We start from the raw sequence: 25,057 nt of genomic DNA, 5'->3' as shown, positions 1-25,057 counted from the left end.
GAAGAGCCCTGAAGAAAAAGGTTTTAGAGAGACAATCCTAGAAGCTAAAGGACAGATACCACAAGCAGTACAGCAAGGCACACAAGGAGGTCAAACACCTTGTGAGAGCAGACAAACTGCTAATGTAGTGCCCATCTTTTAAAAAGGGGAGGAGGAGGATCCAGGGAGCTACAGGCCAGTCAGCCTCACCTCAGTCCCTGGAAAAATCACGGAGCAGGTCCTCAAGGAATCAGTTCTGAAGCACTTAGAGGAGAGGAAATTGGTCAGGAACAGTTGGCATGGATTCACCAAGGGCAAGTCGTGCCTGACTAATCTAATTGCCTTCTATAACAACATAACTCCCTCTGTGGGTGAGGGGAAAGCAGTCAACATGTTACTCCTGGACTTTAGCAAAGCTTTTGACACGGTCTCCCACAGTATTCTTGCCAGCAAGTTAAAGTAGTATGGTTTGGATGAATGGACTATAAGGTGGACAGAAAGCTGGCTAGATCGTCAGGTAGTGATCAATGGCTCCATGGCTAGTTGGCAGCCAGTATCCAGCGTAGTGCCCCAAGGGTCGGTCCTGGGGCTGGTTTTGTTCAGTATCTTCATAAATGATCTGGAGGATGGTGTGGATTGCACCCTCAGCAAGTTTGCAGATGGCACTAAACTGGGAGGAGAGGTAGATACGCTGGAGGGTAGGGATAGGATACAGAGTGACCTAGACAAATTAGTGGATTGGGCCAAAAGAAATCTGATGAGGTTCAACAAGGACAAGTGCAGAGTCCTGCACTTAGGATGGAAGAATCCAATGCACTGCTACAGACTAGGGACCGAATGGCTTGGCAGCAGTTCTGCAGAGAAGGACCTAGGAGTGACAGTGGACGAGAAGCTGGATAGGAGTCAACAGTGTGCCCTTGTTGCCAAGAAAGCCAATGGCATTTTGGGGTGTATAAGTAGGGGCATTGCCAGCAGATCAAGGGACGTGATTGTTCCCCTCTATTCAACATGGGTGAGGCCTCATCTGGAGTACTGTGTCCAGTTTTGGGCTCCACGCTACAAGAAGGATGTGGAAAAATTGGAAAACATCCAGCAGAGGGCAACAAAAATGATTAGGGGACTGGAACACATGACTTAAGAGGAAAGGCTGAGGGAACTGGGATTGTTTAGTTGCGGAAGAGAAGAATGAGGGGGGATTTGATAGCTGCTTTCAACTACCTGAGAGGGGGTTCCAAAGAGGATGGTTCTAGACTATTCTCAGTGGTAGAAGATGACAGAACAAGGGGTAATGGTCCCAAGTTGCAGTGGGGAAGGTTTAGGTTGGATATTAGGAAAAACTTTTTCACTAGGAGGGTGGTGAAACACTGGAAGGGGTTACCTAGGGAGGTGGTGGAATCTCCTTCCTTAGAGGTTTTTAATGTCAGGCTTGACAAAGCCCTGGCTGGGGTGATTTAGTTGGGGATTGGTCCTGCTTTGAGCAGGGGGTTGGACTAGATGACCTCCTGAGGTCCCTTCCAACCCTGATATTCTATGATTCTATGATCCGGAACAGAATCAATAAAGCCAGAAACACCTTCCAGACTTAAATACAGTCTGGAAATCCTCAAAATACAACACCAAACCAAACTCAAGATTTATCAGAGCTGCGTACTTCCAACACTACTTTAGAGTGCAGAATGCTGGGGAATGAGGAAGAAGGACCTGTCCAAACTGTCGTCATTCCCTACAACCTGCCTTAGAAAAATCCTCCATATCTTTTGGCCCAGAATAATCTCAAAGCAAGATCTAATGACACAGTGCAGCCAAGAGGATCTGAGCACCATCATTGCCAGGAGGTGCTGGAGATGGATCGGTCGTGTGCTTCGGGTACAAACTGATTCCATCACCAGAGTAGCAATAAGATTGGACACCTGAAGGCAAGCGAAAACGAGGCCACCCGAAAGCAACGTGGTGAAGACCTGTGGAAGCTGAGCTGAAAACCTGGGGCACAGCTGGGGAACCACTGAAAGACTCGCCAGAAACAGACAGGAGTGGAGGAGCTTTGTCGCTGCCCTAAACGCCAGAGACGTAATAGGAACATGATTGATGATCATAGAATCATAGAATATCAGGGTTGAAAGGGACCCCAGAAGGTCATCTAGTCCAACCCCCTGCTTGAAGCAGGATCAATTCCCAGTTAAATCATCCCAGCCAGGGCTTTGTCAAGCCTGACCTTAAAAACCTCTAAGGAAGGAGATTCTACCACCTCCCTAGGTAACGCATTCCAGTGTTTCACCACCCTCTTAGTGAAAAAGTTTTCCCTAATATCCAATCTAAACCTCCCCCACTGCAACTTGAGACCATTACTCCTCGTTCTGTCATCTGCTACCATTGAGAACAGTCTAGAGCCATCCTCTTTGGAACCCCCTTTCAGGTAGTTGAAAGCAGCTATCAAATCCCCCCTCATTCTTCTCTTCTGCAGGCTAAACAATCCCAGCTCCCTCAGCCTCTCCTCATAACTCATGTGTTCCAGACCCCTAATCATTTTTGTTGCCCTTCGCTGGACTCTCTCCAATTTATCCACATCCTTCTTGTAGTGTGGGGCCCAAAACTGGACACAGTACTCCAGATGAGGCCTCACCAATGTCGAATAGAGGGGGACGATCACGTCCCTCGATCTGCTCGCTATGCCCCTACTTATACATCCCAAAATGCCATTAGCCTTCTTGGCAACAAGGGCACACTGCTGACTCATATCCAGCTTCTCGTCCACTGTCACCCCTAGGTCCTTTTCCGCAGAACTGCTGCCTAGCCATTCGGTCCCTAGTCTGTAGCTGTGCATTGGGTTCTTCCGTCCTAAGTGCAGGACCCTGCACTTATCCTTATTGAACCTCATCCGATTTCTTTTGGCCCAATCCTCCAATTTGTCTAGGTCCTTCTGTATCCTATCCCTTCCCTCCAGCGTATCTACTACTCCTCCCAGTTTAGTATCATCCGCAAATTTGCTGAGAGTGCAATCCACACCATCCTCCAGATCATTTATGAAGATATTGAACAAAACCGGCCCCAGGACCGACCTTTGGGGCACTCCACTTGATACCGGCTGCCAACTAGACATGGAGCCATTGATCACTACCCGTTGAGCCCGACAATCTAGCCAGCTTTCTATCCACCTTATAGTGCATTCATCCAGCCCATACTTCCTTAACTTGGTGACAAGAATACTGTGGGAGACCGTGTCAAAAGCTTTGCTAAAGCAAAATGATGGTGATGACCAGCTATAACTTCATGTTTAACACCATTCCATTCAAGATGGATTCTGGCTAAAGGCACACTTACCGTAAACTCAGAGGATTATAATGTTCACACTCTGATTTGGTAAATAATCTTCCTCTTTGACAAGATCTGCTTTAACCAGAGTGATGTTAGAAGCTGTAATTTGCCCTAAACAGCTTTTACCGTTGACTTTTTACATTCTCTGCACAAGTTATGGGGTTACCGTCACCCAAGCTCACGGTCGAAGCATTTACATAAAAGGTGGCAGTGTTGGGGTAAGTTTTTGGTTACACACAGACAACTGCTTAGAGCAGGGGTGGGCAAACTTTTTGGCCTGAGGGCCACATCGGGGTTGCGAAACTGTATGGAGGGCTGGGTAGGCAAGGCTGTGCTCCCCAAACAGCCTGGCCCCTGCCCCCATTCCCCCCTCTCCTGCTTCTTGTTCAGTGACTGCTCCGAGCCATCCAACCCCCCCCCCCCCGCTTCTTGTTCCCTGACTACCCCCTCCCGGATCCCACCCCCTATCCAACCCCCCTGCTCCCTGTCCCCTGACTAATTGCCCTGACCCCTATCCACACCCCCACCCCCTGACAGGCCCCCTGGGACTCCCATGCCTATCCAACCCCCACCGTTCCCCGTCCCCTGATCGCTTGCCCCCCACCCCAAGCCTCTGCCCCGTTCAACCGCTCACTGCCCACCGGGACCCCCTGCCCCATATCCAACCCACCTCACTCCCCGCCCCCTTACCATGCCGCTCAGAGTGACAGGACGCTGCCCAGAGCGCTGGCAATGCAGTGAGCTGAGGCTGTGGGGGTGGGGGGACAGCAGGGGAGGGGCCGGGGGCTAGCCTCCCTGGCCCAAAGCTCCCGTGGCCCGCAGGCTGTAGTTTGCTCACCTCTGGCTTAGAGTCGAACAACATACCAACATTGTGACAACTGGATAGCTTCTATCCCCATCTTTGCTGTTGAGAGGAGCTGTTTTTTCCTTTATTCTCTTGAGTTGGAGCTCAAGTCTGTCCACTTTTGCCTTAGCTTCTAGTTTCTGCAATCGAATATATACCATTCGTTGTTCTTGTTCAAAACACAGGCATTCTCTTTCAGCAGCTTCTCCTTCCAAATCAGCTATTTTTTGCTTTTGTTCAAGTTCTAGCCGCTGGTTTCTCACTGCAAGCATTTTCACTGGGTCAGCTTCCTCCCCTGGGGCCTTTTTCTTAAGACAAACCCCTCTGTGAGCACAATTCTTCCAGGCTTTTTCTGTCAGGATCTTGATCATGGGTCACTCACTGTAACTGATTTTTAACCCTTAAACTCTCCAATATCAAAATTTAATTTTGATAAGTGTGTGGTTCTGACCCAAAAACCCAATTAACCTGTGGTAATGTGTATCCAAGCACAACTACACCACTGTGACTGGGGTCCTAGTGGGGAGCCAGCTGTGATCACTCAATTAGGGTGAACTGCAAAGAACGGGGCAGACAATCCCCAAAAAGCTGGTGGCTATTCCAATACTTAGATTCACCAAACCAGCATGAAACAGCTTCTTTATTACCTTACTGGTTACTCAGAAGTCCAAACAACACAGTTCCCTTAAAGTGATCCAGCTGTGCATTGGGAACAACCCAATGCACAGCTACAGACTAGGGACCGAATGGCTAGGCAGCAGTTCTGCGGAAAAGGACCTAGGGGTGACAGTGGACGAGAAGCTGGATATGAGTCAGCAGTGTGCCCTTGTTGCCAAGAAGGCCAATGGCATTTTGGGATGTATAAGTAGGGGCATAGCGAGCAGATCGAGGGACGTGATCGTCCCCCTCTATTCGACATTGGTGAGGCCTCATCTGGAGTACTGTGTCCAGTTTTGGGCCCCACACTACAAGAAGGATGTGGATAAATTGGAGAGAGTCCAGCGAAGGGCAACAAAAATGATTAGGGGTCTGGAACACATGACTTATGAGGAGAGGCTGAGGGAACTGGGATTGTTTAGTCTGCTGAAGAGAAGAATGAGGGGGATTTGATAGCTGCTTTCAACTACCTGAGAGGTAGTTCCAGAGAGGATGGTTCTAGACTATTCTCAGTGGTGGAAGAGGACAGGACAAGGAGTAATGGTCTCAAGTTGCAGTGGGGGAGGTTTAGGTTGGATATTAGGAAAAACTTTTTCACTAGGAGGGTGGTGAAACACTGGAATGTGTTGCCTAGGGAGGTGGTAGAATCTCCTTCCTTAGAAGTTTTTAAGGTCAGGCTTGACAAAGCCCTGGCTGGGATGATTTAATTGGGTATGGGTCCTGCTTTTGAGCAGGGGGTTGGACTAGATGACCTCCTGAGGTCCCTTCCAACCCTGATATTCTATGATTCAGGCCCCAATCCAGGTACCCACGTCAAATATGAAAATTTCTGTAAATCTTATTTCATCATATAAAAGAACAGATTCTACCAATCCAAAAGGATCAGACACTTTACTTCCCAGGTTAATGAATGTTTCAGATCTTACTCAAATACACGCTACACTTTTAACTAAACTAAAATTTATTAAAAAATGAGAGTATGCTTAAAAGATCAATATACAGACAGACATGAGTTCAATTCATTGAGGTTCAGATTCATAGCAAAGATGGTGAGCTTTGTAGTTGCAAAGAGTTTTTAGAATTCAGTTCATAAGTCATAGTCCAATGTCCAAATCTCATATTCAGGGCGTACCAGCATAACTGGGACCTCAGTCTTGTGACTCAAATGTCCCCTGATGAAGCCTAAGCAGATCTGAGATGGCAGAATCGGGACCCCAAGGATCTTTTATACAATTTCATGTCTTCTTTGACAAGCTGGGATTTCCTGGGGGGGGGGGGGGGTAATTAGGATAACTTTGCAGGAGGTCCATCACTGATACTTAGCTATATGAATTAACATAAGGCCATTTGTGTTTTCCTTCACCATTCACAGTCCATTTCAAAGAGAGATGAGTACCGAGATATCCCGTGTTTATGCTGTATTATGATATCATTTAAATGAATTGTAGACAGGGACTGTTGACATGTAAATACACAAACATTAGCTCCCCACATCCCTTCTGTGGGTTATTTATTTTGCAGGATGTTTAACCCTTTCTACTCATGCATCGGTCATGTTTTCCAATGTGCATTACTTGCTTCAGAGGATGTATGCATATGGGGGTGTGTGGCAGGAGTGGGGGGACGGCATGGGGGTGCCACAGTACAGATATCTTAGTTGAAGCCAAGCAGAAAGAACTAAGGTGTCTGTACAGTGCAAGGAACCTGGGTCTCAAAAGGGAGGAACTACTGCTGCAGGAAGCGAAACCAGATATTGTAATGATGAGTGGTGGGACAGTAGTCATGGCTGGAATACAGGCTATTGAAGAGCATGTGCTGTTCAGAAGTGGAGTAGCATTGTATATAGACTAAGTAGACTAAAGAAATTAGAAGTGCTGGAATGGATAAAACAGAATCCGTTTGGTCAAATTTGCTTTGGGGAAGAAAGGTAACAAAGGCTCCACTGGGATAGTGCTTGGAGTCTGCTACAGATCAGTGTTCCCTCTAATTTTTTACATCCACGTGGGAATGAATTTTGTTATGTGCACCCATATGGAGGTGAGGTGTGACACATCACCTCCATATGGGTGCACATAACAAAATTCATGTGGTGAAGGTGGGGCCAAGGGGTTGAGTGTGTGGGAGGGGGCTTAGGGCTAGGGCAGAGTGGGGGTTGGGTTGTTGGGGGATGATGGCTCTGGGGTGGGGCCGGGGATGAGGGGTTTGGGGTGCAGGCTGCCCCCGGGCGGTGGTGGGGAGAGAGGACTCTCTCCAGCCCCCTCTCGCCATAGCAGCTCGGGGCCAGGGGAGAGGTGCCTCGGCGGGGCTGGGCCGAGGGAGGGACTCCTCTCTCCTGGCCACAGCAACTCCTCTCCCTGCTGGGATGGGGCTTAATAGGCAGCTGTGTGGCCCCACATCTTAGAGGGAATTTAGCTGCAGACCCCCGGGATCTGATTTGGATATGGATAGAGATCTTTTATATGGTTAATGAAATAAATACTACTGGGAATTGTGTGATTATAGGAGACTCTAATTTCCCAGATATAGATTGGAGGACAATAATGGTAAGGCCAAGATATTTCTGGATGTGAGAGCAGATAGATTTCGTCACCAGATAGTCACCAAACCAACAAGAGGCGAAGCTATTTTAGATTCAGTATTGGTAAGTAGCGAGAACTTCACAGAACTGGTTGTAGAGGACAGCCTTGGTTTAAGTGATCATGAGTCAATTCACTTTTAAACTAAATGAAAGGATAAACAGATAGCTCTGCAACTAGGGTCCTTGATTCCAGAAGGGGAAACTTTAAAAAATTAAGGGAGTTAGGGAAGTGGACGGGACTGAAGAACTCAAGGATCTGAATGTGGAGGAGGCTTGGAATTGCTTTAAGTCAAAGTTGCAGAAGCTCTCTGAAACCTGCATTCTGAGCAAGGGGAAAAAATTTGTAAGGGAAAGTTGCAGACCAAACTAGATGAACAAGCATTTCCAATAAGTTATTTAGAGCAAGCCTACAAGGACCTAGGGGTGACAGTGGACAAGAAGCTGGATATGAGTCAGCAGTGTGCCCTTGTTGCCAAGAAGGCCAATGGCATTTTGGGATGTATAAGTAGGGGCATAGCGAGCAGATCGAGGGACGTGATCGTTCCCCTCTATTCGACATTGGTGAGGCCTCATCTGGAGTACTGTGTCCAGTTTTGGGCCCCACACTTCAAGAAGGATGTGGATAAATTGGAGAGAGTCCAGCGAAGGGCAACAAAAATGATTAGGGGACTGGAACACATGAGTTATGAGGAGAGGCTGAGGGAGCTGGGATTGTTTAGCCTGCAGAAGAGAAGAATGAGGGGGGATTTGATAGCTGCTTTCAACTACCTGAAAGGGGGTTCCAAAGAGGATGGCTCTAGACTGTTCTCAATGGTAGCAGATGACAGAACGAGGAGTAATGGTCTCAAGTTGCAGTGGGGGAGGTTTAGATTGGATATTAGGAAAAACTTTTTCACTAAGAGGGTGGTGAAACACTTGGAATGCGTTACCTAGGGAGGTGGTAGAATCTCCTTCCTTAGAGGTTTTTAAGGTCAGGCTTGACAAAGCCCTGGCTGGGATGATTTAACTGGGAATTGGTCCTGCTTTGAGCAGGGGGTTGGACTAGATGACCTTCTGGGGTCCCTTCCAACCCTGATATTCTATGATTCTACAAGGAATGAAAGAAGGACTAGATCATCAAGGAAAGCTACCTCTTGGAGGTCAGAAACAGTGAGAACTGCCACAAGCCAAGCAGAGTTGGACTTTTGAAAGGAAATTGAAACCTACAGTAAATAAATAAAGAGGAGAAGAGAAGGCGGGATGGGGGGGAAGAGACATAACAGCTTTCAAGTACATAAAGGGTTGTTACAAGAAAGAGGGAGAAAAATTGTTAACATCTGAGGATAGGACAAGAAGCAATGGGCTTAAATTGCAGCAAGGGCGGTTTAGGTTGGACATTAGGAAAAACTTCCTAACTGTCAGGGTGGTTAAGCACTGGAACAAATTGCCTAGGAAGGTTGTGGAATCTCCATCACTGGAGGTTTTTAAGAACAGGTTACCCCAGGGGTTCTCAAACTGGGGTCGGGACCCCTCGGGTCGCAAGGTTATTACATGGAAGATCACGAGCTATCAGCCTCCACCCCACAAAGCCCGCTTTGTTTCCAGCATTTATAATGGTGCTAAATTAAAAACACTTAAATATATTTATAAGGGGGGTTGCACTCGGAGGCTTGCTATGTGAAAGGGGTCACCAATATAAGTTTGAGAACTACTGGGTTAGACAAACACCTGTCAGGAATGATCTAGTTATTACGTAGTCCTGCCTTAAGTGCAGGGGACTGGACTAGGTGACCTTGAGGTCCCTTCTGGTCACACTTCTGTGAAAACAAGGAAAGAAGTGGGACTACTAAACACAGCGCATGGAGTGGAAATTAGAGATAATCTAATGGCCCACACATAAATGAATATTTCATCTCAGTTTTCATTAAGGGTATTGAGGAGCTTGGGGGCAGTGGCAGGATGAGTAATGGGAACAAGGATATGGAAGTAGAAATGATCACATCCAAGGTGGAAGCCAAACTCAAACAGCTTAATTGGGTCCAAATCAGAGGGATCGATAATCTCCATTCAAGAATATTAAAGGGAACTGGCACATGAAACTGCAAGCCCAATAGCAAGGATTTTGAATGAGTCCGTAAACTTGGGGCTCATACCTTATGACTGAAGAATTGTAAATATAGTACTTATATTTCAGAAAGGAGGGGGGAAAACTAATTGAGTAAAGTACAGGCCTGTTAATTTGACCTCAGTTGTATCCAAGGTCTTGGAACAAATTTTGAAAGAGAGAACTGTTAAGAACATTGACGTGAATAATAGGGATAAAATACAATGTGGGTTTACAAAAGGCAGATTGCCAGATCTGTGTAACCTGTGTAACCAATTTTCTAAACAAAGGAAATGCAGTAGATCTAATAATTTCCCATGTTGATCAGTTAAATTGGAGAAGATAGAGATAAATTTGAGAATCAAAAGGTGGTTCAAGGGGAGACTACAATGTGTCATGTTGGAGGGAGGTTACTAGTGAAGTTCGTCAAGGATTGGCCTTAGGAAAAATCTTATCTAACATTTTTCCTTAATGACCTTGGCACAAAAGTGGGAGTGTGCTAATAGAATTTGCGGATGACACAAAGTTGGGAGGTATTGCCAATAATGAGGAGAACCGGAATACCATACAAGAAGATTTGGATGACTGAAAAGTGGAGTAATAGAAATGGAATGAAATTAATAGTGTAAAGTGCAAGGTCATGCACATAGGGACTAACAACATTTTTTGGCTATATGCTGGGGAGCTATCAGTTGATAGCGACAGAGGAGAAAGATTTGGGTGTATTGATTGATCATAGGATGACTCTAAGCTGCCAGTGTGATGTGACTGTGAAAAAGGCTAATGCATCAGTCAAGGTATTCCAGTAGAGATAAGGAGGTGTCGGTACCGTTATACAAGGCACTGGGGAGACCTCATCTGGAATACTGTGTGCAGTTCTGGTCTCCCATGTTTAAGAAAGTTGAATTCAAACTGGAACAAGTGCAGAGAAGGGATACTAGGATGATCCAAGGAATGGAGAACCTACCTTACGAGAGGAGACTTAAGGATCTTGGCTTGATTAGCCTAACCAAACGAAGGCTATGGGAAATACAATTGTTCTCTATAATTACATCAGGAGGATAAACAGTGAGGGAGACGAGTTAAGAGCCAGTGTTAACACAAGAACAAATTGGTATAAACTGGCCATCAATAAGTTTAGGCATGAAATTAGATAAAGGTTTCTAACCCTCATGGGAGTGCTGTTCTGGGACAGCCTCCCAAGGCAAGTAGTTTGGGCAAAAGACCTAACTTGTTTTAAGACTTATCAAGCTAGGTTTATGGAGGGAACGGTATGATGAGATTGCCTACATGGAATATGGCCCAGCTGCAACTGCTGTTAGCAAATATCTCCAACAGCCAGAGATGGGACACTAGATGGGGAGGGCTCTGAGTTACTCCAGAGAATTCTTCCCCAGGTGTCTGGCTGGTGGGACTTGCCCACATGCTCAGAGTTTAACAAATCTCCACATTTGGTGTCAGGAAAGAATTTAGCCCCAGATCACATTGTCAGAGTCCCTGGGGGGGTTTCGCCTTCCTCTGCAGCATAGGGCACAGGACACTTGCTGGATTTCACTACATTAAATGGTGGACTCTCCTGAACTTGAAGCCTTTAAATCAAATTTTGAGCACTTCAGTAACTGAGCCAGAGGTTCTGGGCCTATGCAGGAGTTGGGTGGGTGAGTTTCTGTGACCTGTAATGTGCAAGAGGTCAAATTACATGATCATGATGATCTCTTTTGGTCTTAAAGTCTCAGTCTGGGGCAGGGTTGTGTGATTTGAGGATGGAGCCTGGGTGGGTGCTGTGGGGTGTGTGTGGAGGGCCAGGGAAGTGTGATTCGGCACTGGTGAGGCCACACATGGAGTAGTGCGTCCAGTTTAGGTCCCTCCACTATAGAAGGGATGTGGACAAATTGGAGAGAGTCCAGCGGAGGGCAACAAAAATTATGAGAGGGCTGGGGCACATGATTTATGAGGGGCGGCTGAGGGAACTGGGATTATTTAGTCCGCAGAAGAGAAGAGGGAGGGGGGATTTGATAGCAGCCTTCAGCTACCTGAAGGGGGGTTCAAAAGGGGATGGAGCTCGGCTGTTCTCCGTGGAGGCAGATGACAGAACAAGGAGCAATGGTCTCAAGTTGCAGTAGGGGAGGTCTAGGTTGGATATTAGGAAACATTATTTCTCTAGGAGGGTGGTGAAGCACTGGAATGGGTTACCTAGGGAGGGGGTGGAATCTCCTCCTTAAAGGTTTTTAAGGTCAGGCTTGACAAAGCCCTGGCTGGGATGATTTAGTTGGGGATCGGCCCTGCTTTGAGCAGGGGGTTGGACTAGATGACCTCCTGAGGTCCCTTCCAACCCTAATCTTCTATGATTCAGGGAGGGGTATGAGGGGGGAATGCTGCAGGGTGTGTGTGTGTATGTGTATATATATATAGGGGCAGGGGAGTGATTTGGGAGGGTATATGGGGGAGTGCTGGGGTGTGGAGGGGCGGGGAGTGTGATTTGGGAGGGGGTATGAGGGAGTGCAGCGGTGGGGGGAGATGATGCAGGGTGTGTGGTTGTGGGGGTGCTATGGGGTGTGGCGAGGGGTTTGGGAGGAATGCAGCGGTGGGGGGAGATGATGCAGGGTGTGTGGTTGTGGGGGTGCTATGGGGTGTGGCGAGGGGTTTGGGAGGAATGCAGCGGTGGGGGGAGATGATGCAGGGTGTGTGCTATGGGATGTGGGAAGGGGTTTGGGAGGAGTGCTGTGGGGTGTGGGGAGGTATGTATGAGTGCTGCACTGTGGGGGTGCTATTGGGTGTGGGGAGGAGTATGGGTGAGTCCTGCAGTGGGGGGAGATGCTGCAATAGGGTTTGTGTGGTTGTGGGGGTGCAATGGGATGTAGGAAGGGGTTTGGGAGGAGTGCTGCAGTGGGGGGAGATGCTACAGGATATATGGGAGTGTGGGGAGGGGTACGGGTGAGTCCTGCAGCGTGGGGAGATCCTGCAGCAGGTTGTGTGGTTGTGGGGAGGGGTTTGGGGGAGATGCTACAAGGTATGTGTGGTTGTGAGCAGGGCTGGCTCCAGTGTTTTTGCTGCCCCAAGCGGCCAAAAAAACAAACAAACCTTGCCACTGAACGGGGAGGCGGATTGATGGTGCGACCAAAGAAGAGTCGTGTCCCCACTGTCGAATTGCCGCCGAGCGTGAAACGCACTGTGATGGAGCGGCTGCCGAATTCCTGCCACCACCTCCGAGGATGGATTGCTGCTCCAGAGCCCGCCGTCCTGCCACCCCTTTATAATGGCCGCCCCAGGCACCTGCTTGGTTCACTGGTGCCTGGAGCTGGCCCTGGTTGTGGGGAGGGGTATGAGAGAGTGCTGTGGTGGGGGGAGAAGCTGCCGGGTGAGGGTGGTGTGGGGAGGGGTTTGGGAGGAGTGCTGCAGGGTGTGTGTGGGTGTGGGGAGGGGTATGGGGGAGTGCTGTGGTGGGGGGAGAAGCTGCCGGGTGAGGGTGGTGTGGGGAGGGGTTTGGGAGGAGTGCTGCAGGGTGTGTGTGGGTGTGGGGAGGGGTATGGGGGAGTGCTGTGGTGGGGGGAGAAGCTGCCGGGTGAGGGTGGTGTGGGGAGGGGTTTGGGAGGAGTGCTGCAGGGTGTGTGTGGGTGTGGGGAGGGGTATGGGGGAGTGCTGTGGTGGGGGGAGAAGCTGCCGGGTGAGGGTGGTGTGGGGAGGGGTTTGGGAGGAGTGCTGCAGGGTGTGTGTGGGTGTGGGGAGGGGTATGGGGGAGTGCTGTGGTGGGGGAGAAGCTGCAGGGTGTGTGTGGGTGTGGGGAGGGGTATGGGGGAGTGCTGCAGGGTGTGTGTGGGTGTGGGGAGGGGTATGGGGGAGTGCTGTGGTGGGGGAGAAGCTGCAGGGTGTGTGTGGGTGTGGGGAGGGGTATGGGGGAGTGCTGCAGGGTGTGTGTGGGTGTGGGGAGGGGTATGGGGGAGTGCTGTGGTGGGGGGAGAAGCTGCCGGGTGAGGGTGGTGTGGGGAGGGGTTTGGGAGGAGTGCTGCAGGGTGTGTGTGGGTGTGGGGAGGGGTATGGGGGAGTGCTGTGGTGGGGGGAGAAGCTGCCGGGTGAGGGTGGTGTGGGGAGGGGTTTGGGAGGAGTGCTGCAGGGTGTGTGTGGGTGTGGGGAGGGGTATGGGGGAGTGCTGTGGTGGGGGGAGAAGCTGCCGGGTGAGGGTGGTGTGGGGAGGGGTTTGGGAGGAGTGCTGCAGGGTGTGTGTGGGTGTGGGGAGGGGTATGGGGGAGTGCTGTGGTGGGGGAGAAGCTGCCGGGTGAGGGTGGTGTGGGGAGGGGTTTGGGAGGAGTGCTGCAGGGTGTGTGTGGGTGTGGGGAGGGGTATGGGGGAGTGCTGTGGTGGGGGGAGAAGCTGCCGGGTGAGGGTGGTGTGGGGAGGGGTTTGGGAGGAGTGCTGCAGGGTGTGTGTGGGTGTGGGGAGGGGTATGGGGGAGTGCTGTGGTGGGGGGAGAAGCTGCCGGGTGAGGGTGGTGTGGGGAGGGGTTTGGGAGGAGTGCTGCAGGGTGTGTGTGGGTGTGGGGAGGGGTATGGGGGAGTGCTGTGGTGGGGGAGAAGCTGCAGGGTGTGTGTGGGTGTGGGGAGGGGTATGGGGGAGTGCTGTGGTGGGGGAGAAGCTGCAGGGTGTGTGTGGGTGTGGGGAGGGGTATGGGGGAGTGCTGCAGGGTGTGTGTGGGTGTGGGGAGGGGTATGGGGGAGTGCTGTGGTGGGGGGAGAAGCTGCCGGGTGAGGGTGGTGTGGGGAGGGGTTTGGGAGGAGTGCTGCAGGGTGTGTGTGGGTGTGGGGAGGGGTATGGGGGAGTGCTGTGGTGGGGGGAGAAGCTGCCGGGTGAGGGTGGTGTGGGGAGGGGTTTGGGAGGAGTGCTGCAGGGTGTGTGTGGGTGTGGGGAGGGGTATGGGGGAGTGCTGTGGTGGGGGGAGAAGCTGCCGGGTGAGGGTGGTGTGGGGAGGGGTTTGGGAGGAGTGCTGCAGGGTGTGTGTGGGTGTGGGGAGGGGTATGGGGGAGTGCTGTGGTGGGGGAGATGCTGCAGCAGGGTGTGTGGAGGGCTGGCCGAGTTTGTGGTTTGGGAAGGGATGCGTGCGCACACTCCCTGTGTATTTCTCTCCCCCTCCCAGCTGACATTCCTCTGGACTAGGGTTCCTGCCTCGTCAGACCTGCTGTGAGCCAATGCAGAGCCATGGGGAGCCCTGGGCCTCCGAGCAAGGCTGTCCCAGAAACATTGCTGCAGTGCTCAGGAATGCAGCTGGAATGGCTCCATGTGGGAGGGCAGGAGAGGAGAGAGCTGCTCAGAGCCCCACCCCTGGGTGTGTCTCTCAGCTATGGGGTCCCCTGGAAACCAAAGTGGAAGGGAATCCTCTGACCATGATCATATGGGGGAGTGTGATCTGCTGCTCCAGACCCTAATCCTAACCCTCCCCAGCCTTAGCCCCCTCTCTGCCTGGCCCCCCTCACCTTCCTCACCTTCCTCCTCTCTGCTCGGGCTGTTCCTGACTTTACTGCCCAGTCAGTGCCAGCTGCTGAAATTGGCCCAGATTCTACTCCTCCCCTCTGGGGCTTGCTCTGGGCAGGGGTGTTTCGTTGCTGTTGCCCTGGGGCTTGCAGGCCTTGGTCCTGGCTGAGAGTTCCACTGTCTGGCCAGGATTCCGCTCCCAGGAGCGAAATGAACATCTGGGACTTCAAGGGCCTGGCCTGGGGCAGTGACTGGGCCTCTAAGCACGCAGCCCATCCTCCATGGCACAGAGGGTAAGCCAGGGTGTCTTCCACCCCATATATTATAGCGTGGGTTACTGATACGGGGCTCCTTGCTGTGGGGCAGGGTGTTGCTGTGACAAGCTGGGGGCCAGGGTGCCTGGGATGGGTTTTTAATCTCTTCCTGTTAGGTTTTCTCTGAGCTCCTATCCATGCCATGGCCCTGTTAGGAGAGGAGGGACCTTTCTGTGGGGTGGTGGTTAGACCAGATGCCGCTGCTTGGGGTAGCCAGACTGGTGTAACATCTCCCAGCACAGCTCTGACCAGGGATGTCAGAAGCTCCAGGCCCAGTGCCTGGGAGCTGATCATTGCTGTGGCAACCTTCATTTTTGCCATTCCCAGCTTCACTGTTAGTGCGACGTTAACAGCAGTATTTTGCATGTAGCTTCATTGGTTTTAGGCAAGACAGGAGAGTGGGTGGGGACAGAGGGAGAGGCACCTTGCTGCAGCCCCAGAGACCTTGGGTCCCGGGCAGCGCTTCTTCAACAGAGGCAATACCTGGCCTGTGGGATTGGGGTGCAAGAGCATCTGACACTGAAACACCAGCTGAGGGTTCACACATGCCTGTCAGGGAGGATCAGGAGGAGGCTTGAGCAGGAACACAGAGGGTCACGTCTCTAAGGCCTGCAGGCCATTGGACTCACTCCTGTTCTCTCTGGCTTTCTGGGTGACGTGAGCAAGGGCTACGGAGACGGTGAAATGCGGAGCGGCAGCTCTGCTCACTGGCAGGGTTTGTATCTAGCAGCAGCCAGAGGCCTTGATCAGGATCAGGCCCAGTCGTTCCAGGAACTGTGCATCCAGGGAGCTCTGTCTAAACAGAAAGAAAAGGAGTACTTGTGGCACCTTAGAAACTAACCAATTTAGTAAATTTAATAAATTGATTAGTCTCTAAGGTGCCACAAGTACTCCTTTTCTTTTTGCAAATACAGACTAACACGGCTGTTACTTTGAAACCTGTCTAAACAGAAAGACAATACAAATGGGTGTGACAAACAGGGCAAGGATGAGAGTAAAGGGGGTGGACTCCTACACGAGCATAGTGAGCACTGGGGACGGTGATGGTTCTTAAAAGGCAGCATGGTCCAGGGGGAAGGGCACTGTCCTGGAAGTGAGGAGACTTGGGCTCTCCTTCCAGCTTTCCTACTGTGGGGCCTGGGGCAGAGACCAGCCCCTGGCCGTGCCACTGTTTCCTCTGTCTGGTCTCTTCAGTGGCTTGTGAGCTCTGTGGGGGCAGAGACAGTCTCTCACTGTGAGTCTGTGTAGCGCCCAGCACCATGGGCACGTCTGGATGCTTTCCTAGCATACAGAATACATAGTAAGGTGGTTAAACTGATGATTTTAATGGGGTGTTGGCTGGCTGGCTGGCTTCTTGTGGAGGTCACAGCAGGAGTGACTTGTGCAGGTGCCTCTGTGGAAGAAAGCAGGGCCAGGGCTTACACCTAGTAACTAACTGGGGAGGGAGGAAAGAGGGGCCCTGTGTTCCATCCGGTCCCAGCAGAGGTGCTGGGCGCTAGCTTTGTGCTGTTTTTGCAGGATTCAGGCTCACTGTAGCACGTTGGACATGGTATAAATTGGAAGTGACATTGCTCTTTTTTTTTCTCTTTCAAGCTCTGAAACTCCTGTTGCTCCAGACTGGGGCACGTTCTGCCTCTGGCTGCTCCTTGCCAGTCAGCAAGTGGTGCTCGGCAACTTGCTTTGTGCTTCTTTCTCAGAGGCAGCCTGTTAGAAGCACCAGTGCTCCTTGGACACTGTGGGGTCCCTTACAAGTCTGAGTCTGGGAGGAGACCTGGTTCTCCAGAGGGTGGGGCTCACTGACCAAATGTAGAGCATTCACCTCTGAGACTGATGGACTGGGCAGCATTACCAAAGCTTACCCATGGACCCTCGGGTATCTGTTAGGGCAGGTATGACCTGTGGAGATGGGGCTATACTGCGTTTGGGGTTTGATTCCCTGGCTCCTTTTGTCAGCAGTGCCCATCCCTGACCTGGTGGTAGGAAGCTCCATAGTGCAGGGCTGTCCTCCTTCCCCCAGGGTCAGGCATGACTTTTCCTCATCGCTCTTTGATGAGACATGGCTTACAATGGTTTGAGCTGATCTTTGACTATAAGTGTGAGCAGTAATGCGGAGCACGTTCCCCCTGTGCATCGTGGCCCAAAAGGCTCTGGCTGCTCTCCTGGGAACTGGGTTAGCTAGGGATACCTGTGTGAGGAGTGGGAGGAAGCCGCTGCTCTCTGCAGGGGTGTCGGAGTGTCACTAGGGTTAGTGCCCTGCCATTTAAGCTAAGCAGGTGAGCGCATGGCAGTATCTAGAAGGGAGACCAGCAGCTCAGATCAGGTGTCGCAAGGAGTGGTGTGGGTGTAGTTGGTACAGCACCAGATAGGCTTCTGCTGGAGGAGCTGGCTGAAGTCCCGGTCCAGATCTCGTGGTCTTGCCCTGGGAATAGGAATCACTACCCCGAACGTCCTGGTCTGATCCCAGCTGGTGTGATTCCATTTTGTCTCCCCAAATCCCATGGAAGTCTGATTTGGGTACAGGGTTCTCCTTTACTTCCTGTCCTGTGGCACTTGCTGTGTGGTTGGTCTGTGCTCCACCCAGTAGTACTCCAGCAGGTGGGATGAGAGGCAGCAGTATCCATTACTCCCATGTGTAGAGAGTCCCACTGTTCTCTGGGCTGTGCCCGCCTTGCTGTGGCAGCACGGGCTCAGGTGCAGGCTGTACAAGGCCACCCAGGGCCCTGGGTACGTACTTGGGCAGCTGGCCCACAGTGTACCTGGACTGCTGTGGCTTCACTGCTTTAGCTCAGGTCTGTCTACACGTGGTGCAGTCACATCTCCGATTGCAGCGTAGACCTGTCTGGAGTCTGCTCCGCTCAGCTTGCATGCACAACAGACCGCTCCCCCTGAGCAAGGTGCCGCTTGGGAAGGGGTTTGCGAATAAATAACCCAAACCTGCCTGAGACTGACAGCACTGCTGTCTGGGGGCCAGAGCAGTGTTTGCACCAAAGGGCCTGTAGTGCTCTTTGGAGTGTGGCTAGAAAGGCGCTCTCCTTCTGCTGAGGAATAGAGAGATTTGGTTACAGGGGGTTGTGCAGCTCAGGGCAGAGGGAGGGAAGGCTGGTGGTCGGGCTTACAGCAGGGCTGTGGGATTACAGGGGGGCTCTGCAGCTCGGGGCAGAGAGAGAGGGAAGGCTAGGCGTCGGGCGTACAGCAGGGCTGTGGGATTACAGGGGGGCTGTGTAGCTCAGGGCAGAGAGAGAGGGAAGGCTGGGGGTTAGGGGCTTACATCATGGCTGTGGGATTACAGGGGGGCTGTGCAGCTCGGGGCAGAGGGAGGGAAGGCTGGGGGTCAGGCTTACAGCAGGGCTGTGGGATTACAGGGGGGCTGTGCAGCTCAGGGAAGAGAGAGAGGGAAGGCTGGGGGTTAGGGGCTTACATCGTGGCTGTGGGATTACAGGGGGGCCATGCAGCTCGGGGCAGAGGGAGAGAAGGCTGGGGGTCGGGTTTACAGCAGGGCTATGGGATTACAGGAGGCTGTGCAGCTCAGTGGGCGGCAGGGCAGGCTGGCTGGGAATTGCAATAGGACTGTGGCTGGGTGGCTCTCAGAGGGAGCAGTGGATGATGTGGTAGGGACTGGAAGTTGTGTGCTGAAGTATGTGGGATGTAGAAATCTATTGTCAGGGAGTTTCTAGAGTTTTTCATGCTCCTGAGTTTCCTGGTTGTGGGCAGAGGGTGGGTGGGTGGGTATGTTATGGTCCCCATGTGCCCAGGACACCAGAAATGCAGCATTTCCCCCATGCAGCCCCTGGTTGACTCTGCCCAGTACGGCCAACTCTCCCGGAGCCCAGAACTACACGTAATTTGTGTGCAAGGGAGCTTCTGGCAGCTGCCCTTGACTGTAATAGCTGCACAACCATGGAGCAGAGGTCCCCAAACTGTGGGATGCACTCCTCTAGGGGTGTGTGGAGGAGTGTGTGGCGGGGCCCAGGTCAGCCCCCATGGGGGGGTAGAGAGGGAGTGCCACCCAGGCCCTCCCTTCCCCCAGCTGCATCTCCCTCTCCCAGCCTGGCCCCGTCCCCAGCCTCAGTGCAGCTCTGCTCACAGCCCCAGACTCCCTCCAGCTGCAGCCCCAGCTGTGGCCCCCTTACCTCTGTCTGTGTCCCTCTTCCCCCCACCCCCTGAGCCCGTAGCCCTGGCCCTGGCTCCCGGGGGTGGCCGACAGGGGTAAGGAGGGGTGTGATCCTCAAATGTTTGGGGACCACTTCCATGGAGACTACAAGTCCCAGTGTGCAACGTGTCCTGCATCTGGGACTCCAAGGAAGCGTTGCATGCTGGGGACTGTGTTCTCTTAGGCTGTTCCTGCAGACAAGGCATGAGGATCCTATCGAGCACCGCCTTGCCATTCCTCAGAGGGCTCCACTATCCAAGTCCGCCTCTGGCTAGCTGGGGCCTGGAGCATTTAAAGCTCCCTTGTCATACTCTTGCTGCAGGGAGAAGAAAGGTTCTGCCCCTCTGCCTCCTGATGGCAGCTCTGCTACTCAGCCCCGCCGCCTTTTGGCTGGTCCCCCACGAATGACTCCAGCACTGCTGAGAGCTCCCTGGTAGCCCTGGAACTCTGTGTGGCAGAAGCTGAGAAACCAAACCCTCTCAGCCGCTTAGGGAGCGCCGAGATGCAGGGCTACCCGCCTGTGGCCTCACAGCCCTAACCCCTGCAAAGTCGCGCTGGAAAGCTAGAAACAAACTTTCACAAAATCCCAAACTCTGCAGAACTGGTTTATCCATCCCCTCCCCAGGTGCCCCCATGAGAGAGGTTTTCTGGCTGCGTCTGTTGCGTCCCACACCAGAGGTGGGGAGAGTGAGCCCTGCATAGGGCAGAGTGCCCCTTGGGGCGAGAGGGGGTGCTGTCGAGCTGTTGTGAGTACAAGGAGCTGTCGGTGTGGCTCGGAGATCTGTTCTCAGTCCTGTTTACTACAGTTGCTGTCGTGCCCAGTGTCCCATTGTGCTAGATGCTGTACGTACACAGGGACACAGTCCCTGCCTGCAGACTTCTCCCGGATGCTGCCCTCGCTGCCTTGGGGACTGAGCGCCCCTTGCTGTGGAGATCAGCTCAGGCTGGATGGGTGCAGCACGCACAGTGATCATACCGGTGTGTCTGAGCATGGGCACTGAGTCCCCCCATCCCCCCACGCCTCCCATTTGGTGAAGGAAGCTGAGACCCGAGCTGCGCAGAAGTCAGGAAATGCCGCTGTTATGGTTCCCACGATGGCCCTGGCATGCTGCGCCTTTGACACCTGCACTGTAGCAGCAGAGTGACCACTTGGCTTTTGCCTCAGTATGTACTCGGCTGGGCAGAGTGGAGTTCCTGTGCAAAGCCTTTGCAGAGCCGTCGATCTGCCAGGCCCAGGCCGTCACTACGCTCTGCCCCATCCCCTCCTTTGTGCCGTGAGCTCTTTGGGGCAGGAATCCTGGCTGTGTCTGCAGAGGCCAGTGCTCAGGTACTATGATGGGCAGTCATTTAATACCCTAGAATACCTTTCACTGTTGCGTGTTAAACCATCAGCCGTCAGACGGAACCAGGTGTTCATGTCTGCAGGAGGGAGACCCACCTCCCTGTGAGCAAATGTGCCCTGGGTGGCTGCAGGGTGCTGTTTGTGGGCAGGGTACCATGTTTCACCTCATCCCCACTGTCTGGCCCTCAATAAACCCCCAGTGTGGGAGGTTTGAGCCGCAGCTCCTCTCACCTGCTAATGCAGACGGTTGCTTGCAGGGAGTATGTCGCGCTCAGAAGAGCTGGAACTTACCCAGAATTCAACATCTGCTTGTGGCAGGAAATCAGCAGCTTCATATCAGAGTGGAGGGGGGTAGGGTTTGTTTGCAGGCGGTTGACACTGCTCAGTGCCTGTGCAGGCTGCTCGCAAACCACGGGGGCCTGCAGCTTCCTCCACACTGATTCAGCGAGCTCCTTGCAGCTAGGGCTGGCGAGCCTGACTGCGGCTAAGGAGAGGTGAGCAGGGTGGGATGCGGACTCCTAGGTCTGCGGGTTACTGAGGGTGGCAGGTACACAGGTGTGTCGCGGGAGTGGTCTCGGCAAGTCTTACTGTCACCAGCTGCATGCCTTGAAAAACCTCCCTGACTCCTACTCTCCAGAGGTGAGGGGTGCTGCTGAGGCCTGGGGGCTCTGCCCTGCGGAGGAGCTTAGCTCCCCCAGCGGCTTGGGAGTAAGAGGGTGCTGTAGTCCTGCCAACTGCTGCCCTGGGTGGCAGCTCTGTCTTCCCTACTTCTTTCTGGCTGGTTTGGGCCTGGTGAACTTGACACCCTGTGTGGCGGCTGGGAGGGGTCTCTGGGGCTGAGCTCACAATTTGTGCTCAAGCTCCCCACTAAGGAAGTGGGGGTGAAGCAGCCCTGGCAGGGTCTAGAGGCCTCAAGTCTAGGACAGAGCCTGGCTCAGTGACACTGGTGGACACCCCTCTTCCCATGATGGGTAGAGGCTTGCACCCAGTGTTGCATCTCCCAGCAGCCTCTAATGATGGTCACCCTGGTGGGGTCTCTGGCAGGAGAGGACAGTTTAGCCACAGGGCTTTTTCACCACCAGTGGGGGAGGCTCTTGAGGGAGTTACCTTTCTGCCCTGATGGCTCCTGCAGGTTGAGTAGCCTCTGTATGGCCCCATAGCTTCTGGGACAGCCTATGGAATCCCCAGGGTGCTTCATTCCCGTCTCGTCTGCCCCTCATGAACGATATAGTCACTGGGTCTGCATCTACTGGAGATGGGGCCTGGCTGGGCTGCCCTTCCTGCCCCAAGCCAGGCCCAAATCGCCCTCCCTTCAGCCCCTCACACGCTCTCTGACCCGCCTGCTCCCTTGCTGCTCCCTCCTCGCTCTCACAGCCCCTGTGTGTCCTCCTGCCCTGCCCACAATACCGCTGCCCCTGGCTGCCTGCTCCCCCCTCCCCCCCGCCCCGCCCCGGATACAGCGCCTGGGTCTGATTCCCCACCCTAGCAGGGAGAAACACAGACCCTTCTAACGGAGCGGAGTTAGCTGGGTGAGCCCCATGGCCTGGGCTGAGCCCCAGGAGGGAGTCTGGCTCTGGGCAGCTGCTGCCTCTGGGGAAGTGCCTGGCCTGTGAGGAAGTTAACACGGTCACGATGGACAGGGCGGGGAGGAGGCAGCATCCATGTCAACACACACAATGACAGGTTTCAGAGTAACAGCTGTGTTAGTCTGTATTCGCAAAAAGAAAAGGAGTACTTGTGGCACCTTAGAGACTAACCAATTTATTAGAGCATAAGCTTTCGTGCTACACAATGAAGCTACACAATGTAGCTGAACCCTGTGCGATGTCCTGCGGCAGAGGCAGGAGCACTGGGCGTCTCCCCAGGATTTGGGGAGGGGGGGGGTTGAGGGTAGCTCCCAGGATCTGGATGTGTGTGTTAGGAGAATGGAGTGTGTGTGTGTGTGTGGGGGGGGGGGGTTCTCTGGTGGAGGGGCCGTGAGGAGACCTGAGGTATCTGTGCTTCCTTTTCACACCCAAGATGTTCCCCCTTTTCTAACTCTCATGTTGCCATTAGTAGCTCTCCTCTGGCTCGGAGACTTGGAACCGTGAATTCCTCAACTCCTTGGCTTTCCCCACTGCTGGGTGCTGCCTCTAACTCTCATGCCAAGCTGCTGGCTGCTCTGAGAGGGGTCAGACCAGTGCCTTAGAGGGGAAGCTCCCTGTATCCCATCCCTTCCCCCCAGGGCTGAATTGGAACAACTGTGGAATAATACAGCATGTGAGGAAGTGTCCCTCTAACCCAGCCATTAGGGGTGCCTCATACCTTGAGTTAGGAGGAGTTGCAGCTCATTATTTTGATCCTACTGAATGTAACTGGCTGTTCTCGTTCTCTTGGCTCAATGAGCTCTTGTGGCAGAGAGTTCCACAGGTAAACTATGCACTGTATAAAAATAATTTTCCTTGCTCAGTTTTAAATTCACCTCTTTGTTTAGTTTTGGTGACTGACCCCTTGTTCCCATGTTAGCAGAGAGGGTAGGTAGGGCGCCCTGTTCACCAGCTCTCTTATCACTCCCTTCCCTCCCATCCCATCTCTGAGCAGACAGGGTTTTCCTCTCTCTCCGGGTCCCCCCTTTCTGGGAGATGTGGCTGCATGCTGCACGTGCTCCAGGGAATGGGTGAGGCCACAACACCTCTTGTTGGTGACTCCTTAGCACAGATGGGTGTCATGGGGAGACCTTTGAGAAACCCCTGAGAAGGAAGGCAGGGCCCTACTGGCTCATGGTTTGAGCTCGGTTTTCCTCTTGTGGTTTCTGTGTCATGGCAGCTTTTATTTATAATTCGTTCCCTCTCACCCTCCCCATCCTATCGGCCTGTACTCCCTGTGCAATCGCTTCCTTCAGGATGACAGTGTCACTACCAAGTAAACACTAGTGTCATTCTCCTTCCCCGCACAGAAGTAACAGTCATTGTCCATGGCTCACTTGGTGACCTTGCGGGCAAGTTCCTTCCCTTTCCTTGGACTCTGTGCTTCCATCTGTACAGTGGAGGTGATGATCCTGACCAGGATAGATGGCTCCCAATAGCTTTGGCAAAGCTGCCCCTTGGTACTGCTGCAGATTCGGGGCTTCTGCTAAAACCATTCAGTCCTTATGGTTGTGAAGGACCTTCTGAGCATGATGAGCTGCAGCCCTGCTGCCCCCACCCCACCAAGGTGTACAGGGGCAGGGCTATCTGTGCCCTGGCATGAATTGGAGAAGGGCTGGATCCCTTACCCAGGCTGCCAGCTGGGTCCGAGAGAGAATCTCTTTGGGTGTGAGCAGCTCACAGGACCCTCTGCCCCTGGAGGGAAAAAGCAACCCCTTTCCACGGGCTCTTAAATGAAGGGCACAACCATTGCCTGTAATTGGGGAGCCATTCCGCAGAGGACAGGAATCAAAGGGTCACCCCAGGAGGGGGAAGGGAAAAGTAGGTGATCCTTTGTTTACTGCACCCTGGCGCTGCAGGGGTCTGTGCACTGTGAAAGAGCTCTTCTCCATGAGCCTGTAGGATTATAACCACCTGTAGCTGGTTCCCGGGGGGAGGCAGTGCTGGGAAGCAGGGGGGCAGTCCCTAGAACCATTGTGAGGGCTGGCATTGGTCTGGGTAGCAGTAATGGGAACTGATTTGGCTGTGACTTTCTTTTGGCAGGTGAAACAGGAGCAGGGACCGTCCAGCCGCCACCATGGTTGCCCTATCGCTGAAGATCAGCATTGGCAATGTGGTGAAGACCATGCAGTTTGAGCCCTCCACCATGGTGTACGACGCCTGTCGGATCATCCGGGAGCGTGTGCCTGAGGCACAGATGGGGCAGCGTAAGTGACAGGACCCCCAGAGGCATAGTGGGTAGAGATGGAAAAGTCCCATCTGGTCTTTGTCCCCAGCCAGAGCCATCACTTTGCCAGGGGTACTTATCCCCAGCAGCAGGGCTCCCTTCCCGGCCGGAAGACCAATCCTCAGCCTGACACCTTGCTGCTGCTGCTCCAGCTGAATTTCCCCTTAACTCCACCTGTTCCTCGTTATGCTCCCAGATACCACCCCAAATAATCCAAAGTCTTTCTGGGGCGTGACGCCCCTCAGACTCCTGTCAGTGCTGTGACCTGTAGCCTGAGGTTTAGCGTTTGCAACCCCTGAGTTCTAGTCCTGGCTCCATGACTGGCTCTGCAACTTTGGGCAGGTTCAGTCCCCTATCTTCATGTATCCCATGTGGCATAAGTGACAACATTACTGGATTTTATGGCCAAAAACAATGGTGAAGCCAAGGGGCTTACCCCAGCAAGAGAGTGGGACTCTCAGGGGGTTCACATTCTAAAGGGGT

The 25,057-nt window shown here is 52.9% G+C and overlaps 1 protein-coding gene across 4 annotated transcripts in view; it reads left to right on the top strand.

Moving 5' to 3' along the window:
• Positions 1 to 25,057, top strand: part of TLN1 (talin 1) — a 137,310-nt gene that overhangs the window by 23,275 nt on the left and 88,978 nt on the right. For 2 of the 4 annotated variants that reach the window (XM_073343252.1, XM_073343249.1), the window contains exon 2: positions 24,391 to 24,554. In XM_073343252.1, coding sequence (XP_073199353.1) covers positions 24,425 to 24,554 — 130 coding nt within the window. In that variant the 5' untranslated portion in view covers positions 24,391 to 24,424. Of the gene's footprint in view, positions 1 to 23,669; positions 23,700 to 23,784; positions 23,808 to 24,390; positions 24,555 to 25,057 lie in introns of those variants that run through there. The other 2 variants (XM_073343250.1, XM_073343251.1) reach the window with 2 other exon arrangements.

Source organism: Lepidochelys kempii, chromosome 5 (genome assembly GCF_965140265.1).
Source record: "Lepidochelys kempii isolate rLepKem1 chromosome 5, rLepKem1.hap2, whole genome shotgun sequence".
Taxonomy (NCBI): Eukaryota; Metazoa; Chordata; order Testudines; family Cheloniidae; genus Lepidochelys; species Lepidochelys kempii.
Note: the sequence above shows the minus strand (reverse complement) of the source record. Positions and strands in the feature narration are given on the sequence as shown.